Here is a 12,250-nt window from a genome sequence, read left to right as displayed (position 1 = left end):
ATAACTTTTCAGGGATGTGATTTTTCCTGATTAATCAGGAATCCCTGCTTTTTCAACAGTCGCGATAACCCTTGGAACTCTTTATGCCTTGGGAGAGGACTAAGGTAGTAGCTCATTATAAACGGATTACTTTATTACTAACCTGGGAGAATGGTGTAACAGGCAGGCAGTCGCAGCTGCACTCAACGTGTGTATTGGGGTGCATTCCAATACTCTAATAATGATACCAATAGGTACTCAAGTGCTATGCAACCTGGTAATGTGTATGTGTAATGAAGTTAATACCACATTCCTCCCCTCTTAAGATTAATATTACATCTTCACAAATAAACCCGTTTTTTAACGATATCGAACATAAGACATTCCCTAAGCTCTTATTGCTAAGGGAATAAAGGCGAGCATCCCGGAGTCGCCTCTTCACTGTTGACGTTGAAACTGGTGTTTTGCGGGTACTATTTAATGAAGCTGCCAGTTGGGCACTTGTGAGGCATCTGTTTCTTAAACTAAACACTCTAATGTACTTGTCCTCTTGCTCAGTTGTACACCAGGGCCTCCCACTCGTTCTATTCTGGTTAGAGACAGTTTGCGCTGTTCTGTGAAGGGAGTAGTACACAGCGTTGTACGAGAGCTTCAGTTTCTTGCCAATTTCTCGCATGGAATAGCATTCATTTCTCAGAACAAGACTAAACTGACAAGTTTCAGAAGAAAGTTATTTGTTTCCTGCCATTTTGAGGCTGTAATTGAACCCACAAATGCTGATGCTCCAGATACTCAACTAGTCTAAAGAAGGCCAGTTTTATTGCTTCTTTAATTAGAACAACAGTTTTCAGCTGTGCTAACATAATTGCAAAAGGGTTTTCTAATGATCAATTAGCCTTTTAAAATTATGAACTTGGATTGGCTAACACAACGTGTTATTGGAACACAGTAGTGATGGTTGCTGATAATGGCCCTCAGTACGCCTATGTAGATATTCCATAAAAAAATCTGCCATTTCCAGCTACAACATTAGCAATGTCTACACTGCATTTCTGATTAATTTTGTTATTTTAATTGGTTCGCAGACATGTCGAAAAACAATGTGCTTTTCTTTCAAAAACAAGGACATTTATAAGTGAGCACAAACTTTTGAACGGTAGTGTATGTACTCTATCTAAACAAGTCTGTCAGTGTAAACAAACATGACATTTCACATTCACAATTTATTTTCACATGCTTGGGTAACTAAGTATTTAACTCTTGAATTTATTTCACTGTGAGTCTTTTAGTTGTCTTTTAAAAACATTTCAATACGATTTTTAATTTTTTTTAATTCCTTAAAGCAGCTTGGAAGCTTTGCGTGCCTCTGTGCACAATGTACACTAGGGGTAGTGTTCATTCAACGGTGGAAAAGCGACCAGCTGTTTCTGAGCCGGGTTCAGAGTATTTGACTCAAACTGGATTCTCCTCTTGGTGAACTGCTTCCTCTGTTACGGTCTCTGTCTGTGGAATGTGCACTACAGAAACACTTGGATAGCTTGAGAACAGCCTGTCCTCTGCCATCACAACTGGTAACTCACTTGTTGTTCCATCCCGTCTGGCAAGAATCTGATCGACATGTCTGCGAACCAATTTACCATCTCCCAACATTACCTTGTAGGAAACAGGATGTCACTGAGTCTATGAATCCAGGAATCCCTTTTCCCATGACTGAAATGTCAGACTCTCCAAAATTTCAGCCCTTGGTATGTTTGTCATGGTTATTTTTCTGTCTTTTGTTTGCGTTCAACTTACCCTTTCAGGTCTGGATAGACTAGGTTCAGTGTGGAGCATAGTCTACGACCTAATAACATCTCAGCAGGAGAAAGTCCTGTTGTAGATTGAGATATTATTCTGTAGCTGAACAGAACACGTGACACTTTTGTTGCTATGCTCCCTTCTGCACTTTTCTTAATTTCTTTGAGTGTCTGTACTGCGCGTTCCACCAGTACATTTGAAGACTGATGATATGGAGCAGATGTCACAGGCACAATATCGTTGTTTCTGTACTCGAAACAGGTTGCATTGTCGCTCACCACCATCTCAGGTATCCCTTGGTTACTAAAGCTCTGTCGTAGGACAAATATAGTAGTCGTGAATCAAGCAGAACTAACCGGATACACATCCATCCATTTTTAATGTGCATCAATAATTATCAGGAATATTTTCCCCATGAATGGCCCTGTGTAATCTTCTCCAAGGTTTCTCTGGAAACCTGGAGGTGCCTTTCTGTGTTCCTGACATGTTACATGTCTTGACTAGATTGTTTATCACCTGATCTAGTTTTGGCCACCACAAGTAACTCCTAGCCAACGCTTTCATACGTGTGACTCTGATGTAGGATAGCCTGGCTGTGGAATAATAACTTGTGCTCCCCACAAAACACAACCATCCTATACACTCAACTCTGTTTTCCTGACACTGTTTGCTGTGAATTCAGTCTCTTCTATTTGTTGTGGCCATCCCCTTACTACATATTCTCTAACTCTAGACAGTCCTAGTTCTTCACTTGTCCAGGATCTCACTCGCTCTGCAGTCACGAGTGCTGTGTCTACGAAAATCAGCACTGTCCTCTTGAGCTGTTGTGGTGGGTGTGTAAGACTGCTCAAGGCATCTGCATTCCCATGGTACTTTCCTAATAAAGCTCAAAAGCAATCACTTTTGCATGTAAAAACACAGAATCTTACTCATTATTCCAAATGCTCCTATGTCAATTTGTTTTGAGCCAACTTCGCCGTGGGACTTGAACGAGGCACCTGGCTCATGCCGGGAGGCAGCCCGGTTCCAAAACGAATGCAATCAACTGGTGCAAAACACACCTACACAAGCGCCCGGGAGAGATTAATCGAACACCCTCACTGAAGCTAAATCTAACCCTTCTCCTAACCTTAGTCTCCTAACCTGCTATGTAAACAAATCATCTGTGTCCAGAAACCATCAGCTTCATAACACCGAAACTGACCAATGGCAGTTATCAATTGCCTTTTCCTGATATCAGGGAACACACACATCAAGAACCACCCCGAGTTGCGGTCTGCAATTACACCGTATTCTTTCAAATGCCACCTCTCCTGTGAACTAGTAACGTCCCTCTTCCACCCCCGTGTGGCGTCACATAGGCCTATAGGTTATGTCCCAATGACACCTTATTCCCTATATAGTGCACTACATTTGACAAGAGCCCCATGGACCCTAATCAAAAGTAGTTAGGGTGCCATTTTGGACACAACCTTATTCTCTGCTCATATTTGATAGAAACTGATCTATCCTCCCCATAGCCATTACTGTATGTTGTCCTGATCACATCCCTAAATTTCTCAGATAGAGTTTAGTGTGTCAAATCGGAGGGCCTGTTGTCCGGACCTCTGGCAGTCTCTATGGGGGTGCCACAGGGTTCAATTCTCGGGCCGACTCTTTTCTCTGTATATATATCAATGATGTCGCTGTGGGTGATTCTCTGATCCACTTCTACGCAGACGACACCATTCTGTATACTTCTGGCTCTTCTTTGGACACTGTGTTAACAAACCTCCAGACAAGCTTCAATGCCATACAAACACTCCTTCCATGGCCTCCAACTGCAAGTAAAACTAAATGCATGCTCTTCAACCGATCGCTGCCTGCACCTACCCGCCTGTCCAGCATCACTACTCTGGACGGCTCTGACTTAGAATATGTGGACAACTACAAATACCTAGGTGTCTGGTTATATTGTAAACTCTCCTTCCAGACTCACATTAAGCATCTCCAATCCAAAATTAAATCTAGAATCGGCTTCCTATTTCGTAACAAAGCATCCTTCGCTCATGCTGCCAAACATACCCTCATAACTGACTATCCTACCGATCCTTGACTTCGGCGATGTCACTTACAAAATAGCCTCCAACACTCTACTCAGCAAATTGTATGCAGTCTATCACAGTGCCTTTCGTTTTGTCACCAAAGCCCCATATACTACCCACCACCGCGACCTGTATGCTCTCGTTGGCTGGCCCTCGCTTCATATTCTCGCCAAACCCACTGGCTCCAGGCCATCTATAAGTCTTTGCTAGGTAAAGCTCAGGCTTCTCAGCTCACTGGTCACCATAGCAGCATCCACCTATAGCACGTGCTCCAGCAGGTGTATTTCACTGGTCCCCCCCAAAGCCAACACTTACTTTGGCCGCCTTCCCTTACAGTTCTCTGCTGCCAATGACTGGAATGAATTGCAAAAATCACTGAAGCTGGAGACTCATATCTCCATCACTAACTTTAAGCATCAGCTGTCAGAGCAGCTTACAGATCATTGCACCTGTGCATAGCCCATCTGTAATTAGCCCACCCAACTACCTCATCCCCATATACTTTTTTTTGTTGCTTCTTTGCACCCCAGTATTTCTACTTGCACATTCATCTTCTGCACATCTATCACTCCAGTGTTTAATTGCTAAATTGTAATTATTTCACCACTACGACCTATTTATTTCCTTACCTCCCTAATCTTACTTCATTTGCACACACTGTATATTGACTGTACATTTGTTTATTCCATGTGTAACTGTGTTTGTGTTGCACTGCTTTGCTTTATCTTGGCCAGGTCGCACTTGTAAATGAGAACTTCTTCTCAACTGGCCTACCTGGTTAAATAAAGGTGAAATAAATCAAATACAGTAAGGCATTGTTGGCAGAATAGATGGATGCAGTTCAATGCATCCATCTATTCTTGTTGTCTATCAACAACGACAAGCCACTGGGGTCTGACAACTTGGATGGAAAATTACTGAGCATAATAGCAGACGTTATTGCCACTCCTATTTGCCATATTTTCAATTTAAGCTTATTAGAAAGTGTGTGCCTGGAGGGAAGCAACAGTTATCCCCCTACCTAAGGATAGTAAAGCCCCCTTTACTGGCTCAAACAGCTGAACCAATCAGCCCGTTACCAACCCTTTGTAAACTTTTGGAAATAATTGTTTGACCAGATACAATCCTATTTCACAGGAAACAAATTTACAACAGACTTTCAGCATGCTTATAGGAAGGACATTCAACAAGCACAGCACTTACACAAATGACTGATTGGCTGAGAGAAATTGATGATAAAAAGATTGGGGGCTGATTTGTTAGACTTTAAGGTGGCTTTTGACATTCTCTAATCTGCTGGAAAAACATATGTTTTATGGCTTTACACCCCTGCTATTTTGTGGATAAAGAGTTACCTGTCTAACAGAACACAGAGAGTGTTCTTTAATGGAAGCCTCACCAACAAAATCCAGGTAGAATCAGGAATTCCCCAGGGCAGCTGGCTAGGCCCCTTACTTTACTAACGGCATGAGTAAAGCCAGTGTGTCTATATATGAGGAAGACCCAACCGTATACACGTCAGCTACCACAGCGACTTAAATGACTGCAACACTTAAGAGCTGCAGTTAGTTTCAGAATGGGTGGCAAGGAAAAAGTTTGTCCTAAATATTTTAAAACTAAAAGCATTGTATTTGGGACAAATCATTCACTAAACCTCAACTAAATATTGTAATGAATGTGGTAATTGAGCAAGGTGAGGAGAATAAACTGCTTGGAGTAACCCTGGATTGTAAACTGTCATAGTCAAAACATATTCATACAACAGTATGGGGAGAAGTCTGTCCATAATAAAGCGCTGCTCTGCATTCTTAACAGCACCATCAACAAGGACTACTGTTCAGTCATGTGGTCAGGTGCCACAAAGAGGCCCTTAGCAAAATTGCAATTGGCTCACAAGGCAGCACAGCTGGCCCTTGGATGTATACAGAGAACTAAGAAAAATATGCATGTCAAGATGAAGGAGAAATCAACGTCATCACTACTATTTGTAAGAGGTATTGACATGTAGAATACACCGAGCTGTTTGAACTACTGGCACACAGCTTGGACACCCATTCATACCCCACAAGACATGCCACCAGGTCTTTTCACAGTCCCCAAGTCCAGAACAGACTATGGGAGGCGCACAGTACTACATGGAACTCTATTCCACAGTAAAATTACATTTTAAAAAACGGATACAAATACACCTTTTGGAACAGCAGGGCCTGTGAAGCAACACAAACAGGCACAGACACACATACATTAATAATATTCACCAATAGATTTCTTGGTAGTCCAAAATATATTGCTATCAGGTTGTAAACCACAGCTGGCTAGGTACATTGTTAGCTGCCTCCACCCATTCGGGATTCATCTTCAATTATGAAATATTTGGAAAGAAAACAGACGACTGTAAATAAGGCTTGGAATGTTAATACAATCAAGCTAGCAATGATCACAAGTCAGTCATAATGTGGTTAATGGGTTTGCGCACGTGTCAAACACATGGGCCCGCAGGCCAAATAGGACTCACAAGCAAGTATAAATGAGTCAACAATTTGTCATTTACTTCATGAAATTACAGCTTGATGGACTCACATCAGTGAATTCAATTGCACTGCTTTCATGTGCCTCGTTTACAGCGCACGGAGTGTACAAACACATGCCACAAGCTAGGCTACTAAAATGTTGCAGTCTGGCTTCGGTATTTAAAGCTTAATGGTTAACCAAAAAACAAAACCTGCAATAAATGATTATGTATCCACACGTCACTTATGTTGAAAAATACAATAATTATTAGTTTTTATGTGACATTTCACTTATATACAATACTTATGCTCATATGTGACCAGTAGTATTCAAATGTCCCTTACGTCATGTTACCTTAAAACCTGTTGAGGATAGGGGGCAGTATTCTCACGGCCAGATGAAAAACGTACCCAAATTAAACTGGTTACTACTCTTGCCCAGAAACTAGAATATGCATATAATTAGTAGATTTGGACAGAAAACACTCTGAAGTTTCTAAAACTGTTTGAATGGTGTCTGTGAGTATAACAGAACTCATATGGCAGGCAAAAACCTGAGATAAATTCAACCAGGAAGTGGAGGATCTGAGAATTGTAGTTCTTTCTAATCCCTTTCGAAACTACAGTATCTGTGGGGTCACGTTGCACTTCCTAAGGCTTCCATTGGCTGTCAAAAGCCTTCAGAGAGTTGTTTCAGCATTCTCCTGTCACTGGGCAGAGTATAGTAGCTCAGTCACCTGAGTGGACGGCCTGGGGACAAAGAGATTGGATATGCGCGGTCCCGCGAGCGCGCTGTTCCTTATTATTCGCCTTGAATGAATACGCTATTGTCTGGTTGGAATAGTATCGCAATTTTACGTTAAATACCATAAAGATTGATTTTAAACCACGTTTGACATGCTTCTAAGTACGGTAATGGAACATTTGGACTTTTTGTGTCTCGAATTGCGCTCACGCGGTATGCCTTTGGATAGTGACCTGAACGCACGAACAAAACGGAGGTATTTGGACATAAATATGGATTATTTCGAACAAAAACAAAATTTCTTGCGGAAGTAGCAGTCCTGGGAGTGCATTCTGACGAAGATCAGCAAAGGTAAGAGAATATTTATAATACTAATTCTGAGTTTAGGTGACCCCGAACTTGGCGGGTGTCTGTATTGCTTGCTGTGATGGCGAGCTATGTACTCAGAATATTGAAAAATGTGCTTTCTCTGTAAAGCTATTTTAAAATCTGACACAGCGGTTGCATAAAGGAGTACTGTATCTATAATTCTTAAAATAATTATGTATTTTGTCAACGTTTTTGATGTGTATTTTTGTAAATTCACCAGAAGTTTTTGGTGGGAATACATTTTTCTGAACATCACGCGCCAATGTAAAATGCTGTTTTTGGATATAAATATGAACTTTATCGAACAAAACATACATGTATTGTGTAACATGATGTCCTAGGAGTGTCATCTGATGAAGATCGTCAAAGGTTAGTGCTTCATTTAGCTGTGTTTTGGGTTTTTGTGACATATCCTTGCTTGGAAAATGGCTGTGTGGTTATTTTGTCTATGTACTCTCCTAACAATCTAATGTTTTGTTTTCGCTGTAAAGCCTTTTTGAAATCGGACAATGTGGTTGGATTAAGGAGAAGTGTATCTTTAAAATGGTGTATAATAGTCGTATGTTTGAGAAATTGAAATGATTAGATTGAGGTTTTGTATTTCGCTCCATGCTGTTCCATTGTGGATGTTGGCTAGGGTTCCGCTAGCGGAACATATGTCCTCAACAGGATTTATGCTCATTTGTGACACACAGTATTCACATTTTTATTACATATGTTCTTTGTCACAATACATGTTATGGGAGCATTATTTCAGTGATGCTTGTCATGGTAATAAAACGAACAAACACTAAACATAATCCTATTAATCGCTTCTCAATTCAGCCATTTTACCGTTCCCACTTGTCCGTTTGTTGCACGCGGGAATTGCTTCATGATAGCAACATAAGATAAAGAGCACACAGAACATAGTTGGGTCATTAAATTATTATTATTTTTTTATTTTATTTAACTTTATACAAAGCTTTTCAGATTCAGTGTAAGAAATCCTTGACCAATAATGCCCTATTTGCAATGATACAAGCATTTCACTACACCCGCAATAACATCTGCATGCAACCACCAAAGTTTGAATGGCGCTGCCCATGCGTACACATACCATAATGAGACGGATACAACGCTGCGATCTCTATACAACGGGACAGAGAATGAGGATATACTCTTTTTTTGATTGTCAAATTAACAAATATATTTTTTAAATCGAGTATACTATAATACATTGAGTGCACCTGCTGCATTCAACCGCACTGGTGATCCATGCAGTGTTTAAAAAATGAAATATCTGAAGTGAAATACTTTTTCATTTGGGTCGCAGCATATTATGCACATCTGCAAGCATAGCAGAAAAAGCTGGACACATAGCATTTTAACATACAGTGCCTTGCGAAAGTATTCGGCCCCCTTGAACTTTGACCTTTTGCCACATTTCAGGCTTCAAACATAAAGATATAAAACTAATTTTTTGTGAAGAATCAACAAGTGGGACACAATCATGAAGTGGAACGAAATTTATTGGATATTTGAAACTTTTTTAACAAATAAAAAACTGAAAAATTGGCCGTGCAAAATTATTCAGCCCCTTTACTTTCAGTGCAGCAAACTCTCTCCAGAAGTTCAGTGAGGATCTCTGAATGATCCAATGTTGACCTAAATGACTAATGATGATAAATAGAATCCACCTGTGTGTAATCAAGTCTCTGTATAAATGCACCTGCTCTGTGATAGTCTCAGAGGTCCCTTTAAAGCGCAGAGAGCATCATGAAGAACAAGGAACACACCAGGCAGGTCCGAGATACTGTTGTGGAGAAGTTTAAAGCCGGATTTGGATACAAAGATTTCCCAAGCTTTAAACATCCCAAGGAGCACTGTGCAAGTGATAATATTGAAATGGAAGGAGTATCAGACCACTGCAAATCTACGAAGACCCGGCCGTCCCTCTAAACTTTCAGCTCATACAAGGAGAAGACTGATCAGAGATGCAACCAAGAGGCCCATGAATACTCTGGATGAACTGCAGAGATCTACAGCTGAGGTGGGAGACTCTGTCCATAGGACAACAATCAGTCGTATACTGCACAAATCTGGCCTTTATGGAAGAGTGGCAAGAAGAAAGCCATTTCTTAAAGATGTCGTTTAAAGTTTGCCACTAGCCACCTGGGAGACACACCAAACATGTGGAAGAAGGTGCTCTGGTCAGATGAAACCAAAATCAAACTTTTTGGCAACAATGCAAAATGTTATGTTTGGAACAAAAGCAACACAGCTCATCACCCTGAACACCATCCCCACTGTCAAACATGGTGGTGGCAGCATCATGGTTTGGGCCTGCTTTTCTTCAGCAGGGGCAGGGAAGATGGTTAAAATTGATGGGAAGATGGATGGAGCCAAATACAGGAACATTCTGGAAGAAAACCTGATGGAGTCTGCAAAAGACCTGAGACTGGGACGGAGACTTGTCTTCATTCAAGACAATGATCCAAAACAAAGCAAAATCTACAATGGAATGGTTCACAAATACACATATCCAGGTGTTAGAATGGCCAAGTCAAAGTCCAGACCTAAATCCAATCGAGAATCTGTGGAAAGAACTGAAAACTGCTGTTCACAAACGCTCTCCATCCAACCTCAGAGCTCGAGCTGTTTTGCAAGGAGGAATGGGCAAAAATTTCAGTCTCTCGATGTGCAAAACTGATAGACATACCCCAAGCGACTTACAGCTGTAATCGCAGCAAAAGGTGGCGCTACAAAGTATTAACTTAAGGGGGCTGAATAATTTTGCATGCCCAATTTTTCAGTTTTTTATTTGTTAAAAAAGTTTGAAATATCCAATAAATTTCATTCCACTTCATGATTGTGTCCCACTTGTTGATTCTTCACAAAAAAATTGTTTTATATCTTTATGTTTGAAGCCTGAAATGTGGCAAAAGGTCAAAGTTCAAGGGGGCCGAATACTTTCGCAAGGCACTGTATGTACGTAAGTAGCCATTATAAAAGGCCCATTCAGTTGTCAAAACGTGGGTTTGGCCAAGCAGGCTACTATTCCCCATCGTTTATCAGTACGATTTTGACGGTCAACTATCTGAAAAAGTTTGAGGGTTTATCTGTTCTTTCGTTAAGATTTTGGCTAATCTCACTCTGGCTAGCATTAGTTGTTGATGTACGTAAGCAACTCAGAGAGCCTACGTTTTCATGGTTGTTTCATCAATAGGGCTGTGAAGTTTCCAAATGTAAGAGGACTCCCGTAGTATTTACAGAAATACATTCCGGTGGCTTTTGGCAAATGCGTTCAAATTATTTAAAGGCACACTGACATTTAAAGTGAATGATGGCAGGTCTGTGTGGCAAATGGATTATTTGCATATAGGCCTACTGTGGCTTTGGTGCACCGGTCTGCATAGACTCTGGTCCGGGACAGATGTATTATTAAATTGTCCAAACAATGCCGCTTTCCCACTCTCTATTGCTTTACAATTTTCACAAATGCCTTCCTAACATTTTATGAATTAGTGAAAATGACCATAAGTGCTCCTGGGGGTGTATACGAACAGATTTTAATAAGATTTCGTTTTGCTAAAACAGTGTTCCATTTAACAACCTAGCAGGTGGGTGATATTCTGAAACTCAGCTCTACATAATAAATCAAGTTGGTACTAACTTGTATTTTTTTTTTTCTCTTAGATATGTGAAGCCTCCCCATCATGTAGCAGATTCTGACGGGGAGGGAATTGAGTCGATCGACTGCTGGATTTATCATGAGTGCAACCAAGTTTGTCAAAGGGAAGACTACACAGGGGTTCTGCAATATGGACAAGAGCACTGTGCAACTCACTGCTGTGTCTGATGAAACATTTCAAAAGACCTTAACCTCATCCACCAGCCGTCAATAATTAAGGCCTAGGGAGGACATGTTCTAAGTTTTATTGTATGGTGTAGGGCAAATGTCTTCGAACACATCTCTTGGTGCCCCAGCTGCTTGAGTGTGAGCTACCAGCTATAACCATAATGTAAAAAATATTTAAGCTCTTTCCTGGCTATTGAAGAGAAAGGATGACAGTGGGGAAAGAGGTGGTGTCGAAGGGCAGTAGGCCAGATTTGAACCCATGTCGACGCCACGACATTACTGTTTTCAATGTATGGATTTGCTGACGACTCCTGAGAATGTTCGTTCTAGTTTACTCATTTTCTTTTTACTGTGGATTCAAAACTGGTTTGGGGAAAAAAATAAAATTGTCACAATATAAGGAATGCTTTGCCATGATCTATAGCCCTATTCGGACAGGATACGTTTTACTGGGGAAGCTCAGTTAATGTAATGTGCACAAGCACCACATCTGTAATTTGTCCCGTCCAAATCTGCCATTGTCTTTTTTTTATTTTTTAAATGATACCATCCAAGGTTTTTTGGCAAACTCCCAGGTCCTCTGATACTTATCCCGTCATCCCTGAGTTGAGTAACAGGTGCTGCACCCAGTTTGGGAAAGAACATGAACAAATCGATGCTTAAAAATATGCTTTGGGTGTAACCTACAGATGAATGCTTTTGTCAAATAACTTTCTTAGTGCCATACTTCTTTAAAGATGAAGTGGACAATATTGTGCTAATGAATTGGCAAGTACGTTTGTTAATTGCCTGCATAGGTTACAGATCATGGTTCTTATTGATATGCATTATTGACTTTCTATAAACTGAAAACCATTAGGTCAATATTAGGCTATCCCGAGATGTGAAATATCTTCATGCCTAGAAGAGCCTCCAGGCTTCCATC

At 40.7% G+C, this 12,250-nt stretch overlaps 1 protein-coding gene across 3 annotated transcripts in view; it reads left to right on the top strand.

Annotated features, from left to right (window-relative positions):
- LOC106583937 (protein spinster homolog 1) overlaps nucleotides 1-11,725 on the top strand; it is a 51,630-nt gene extending 39,905 nt beyond the window's left edge. For all 3 annotated transcript variants that reach the window (XM_014168626.2, XM_014168627.2, XM_045706339.1), the window contains exon 22: nucleotides 11,163-11,725. In XM_014168626.2, coding sequence (XP_014024101.2) covers nucleotides 11,163-11,170 — 8 coding nt within the window. In that variant the 3' untranslated portion in view covers nucleotides 11,171-11,725. The remainder of the gene's footprint in view (nucleotides 1-11,162) is intronic.
- The last annotated feature ends 525 nt before the right edge of the window (nucleotides 11,726-12,250 follow it).

The sequence above is a fragment of the Salmo salar genome, chromosome ssa23 (genome assembly GCF_905237065.1).
Source record: "Salmo salar chromosome ssa23, Ssal_v3.1, whole genome shotgun sequence".
In the NCBI taxonomy this organism is placed as follows: Eukaryota; Metazoa; Chordata; class Actinopteri; order Salmoniformes; family Salmonidae; genus Salmo; species Salmo salar.
This window is presented reverse-complemented; position numbering and strand designations above follow the sequence as displayed.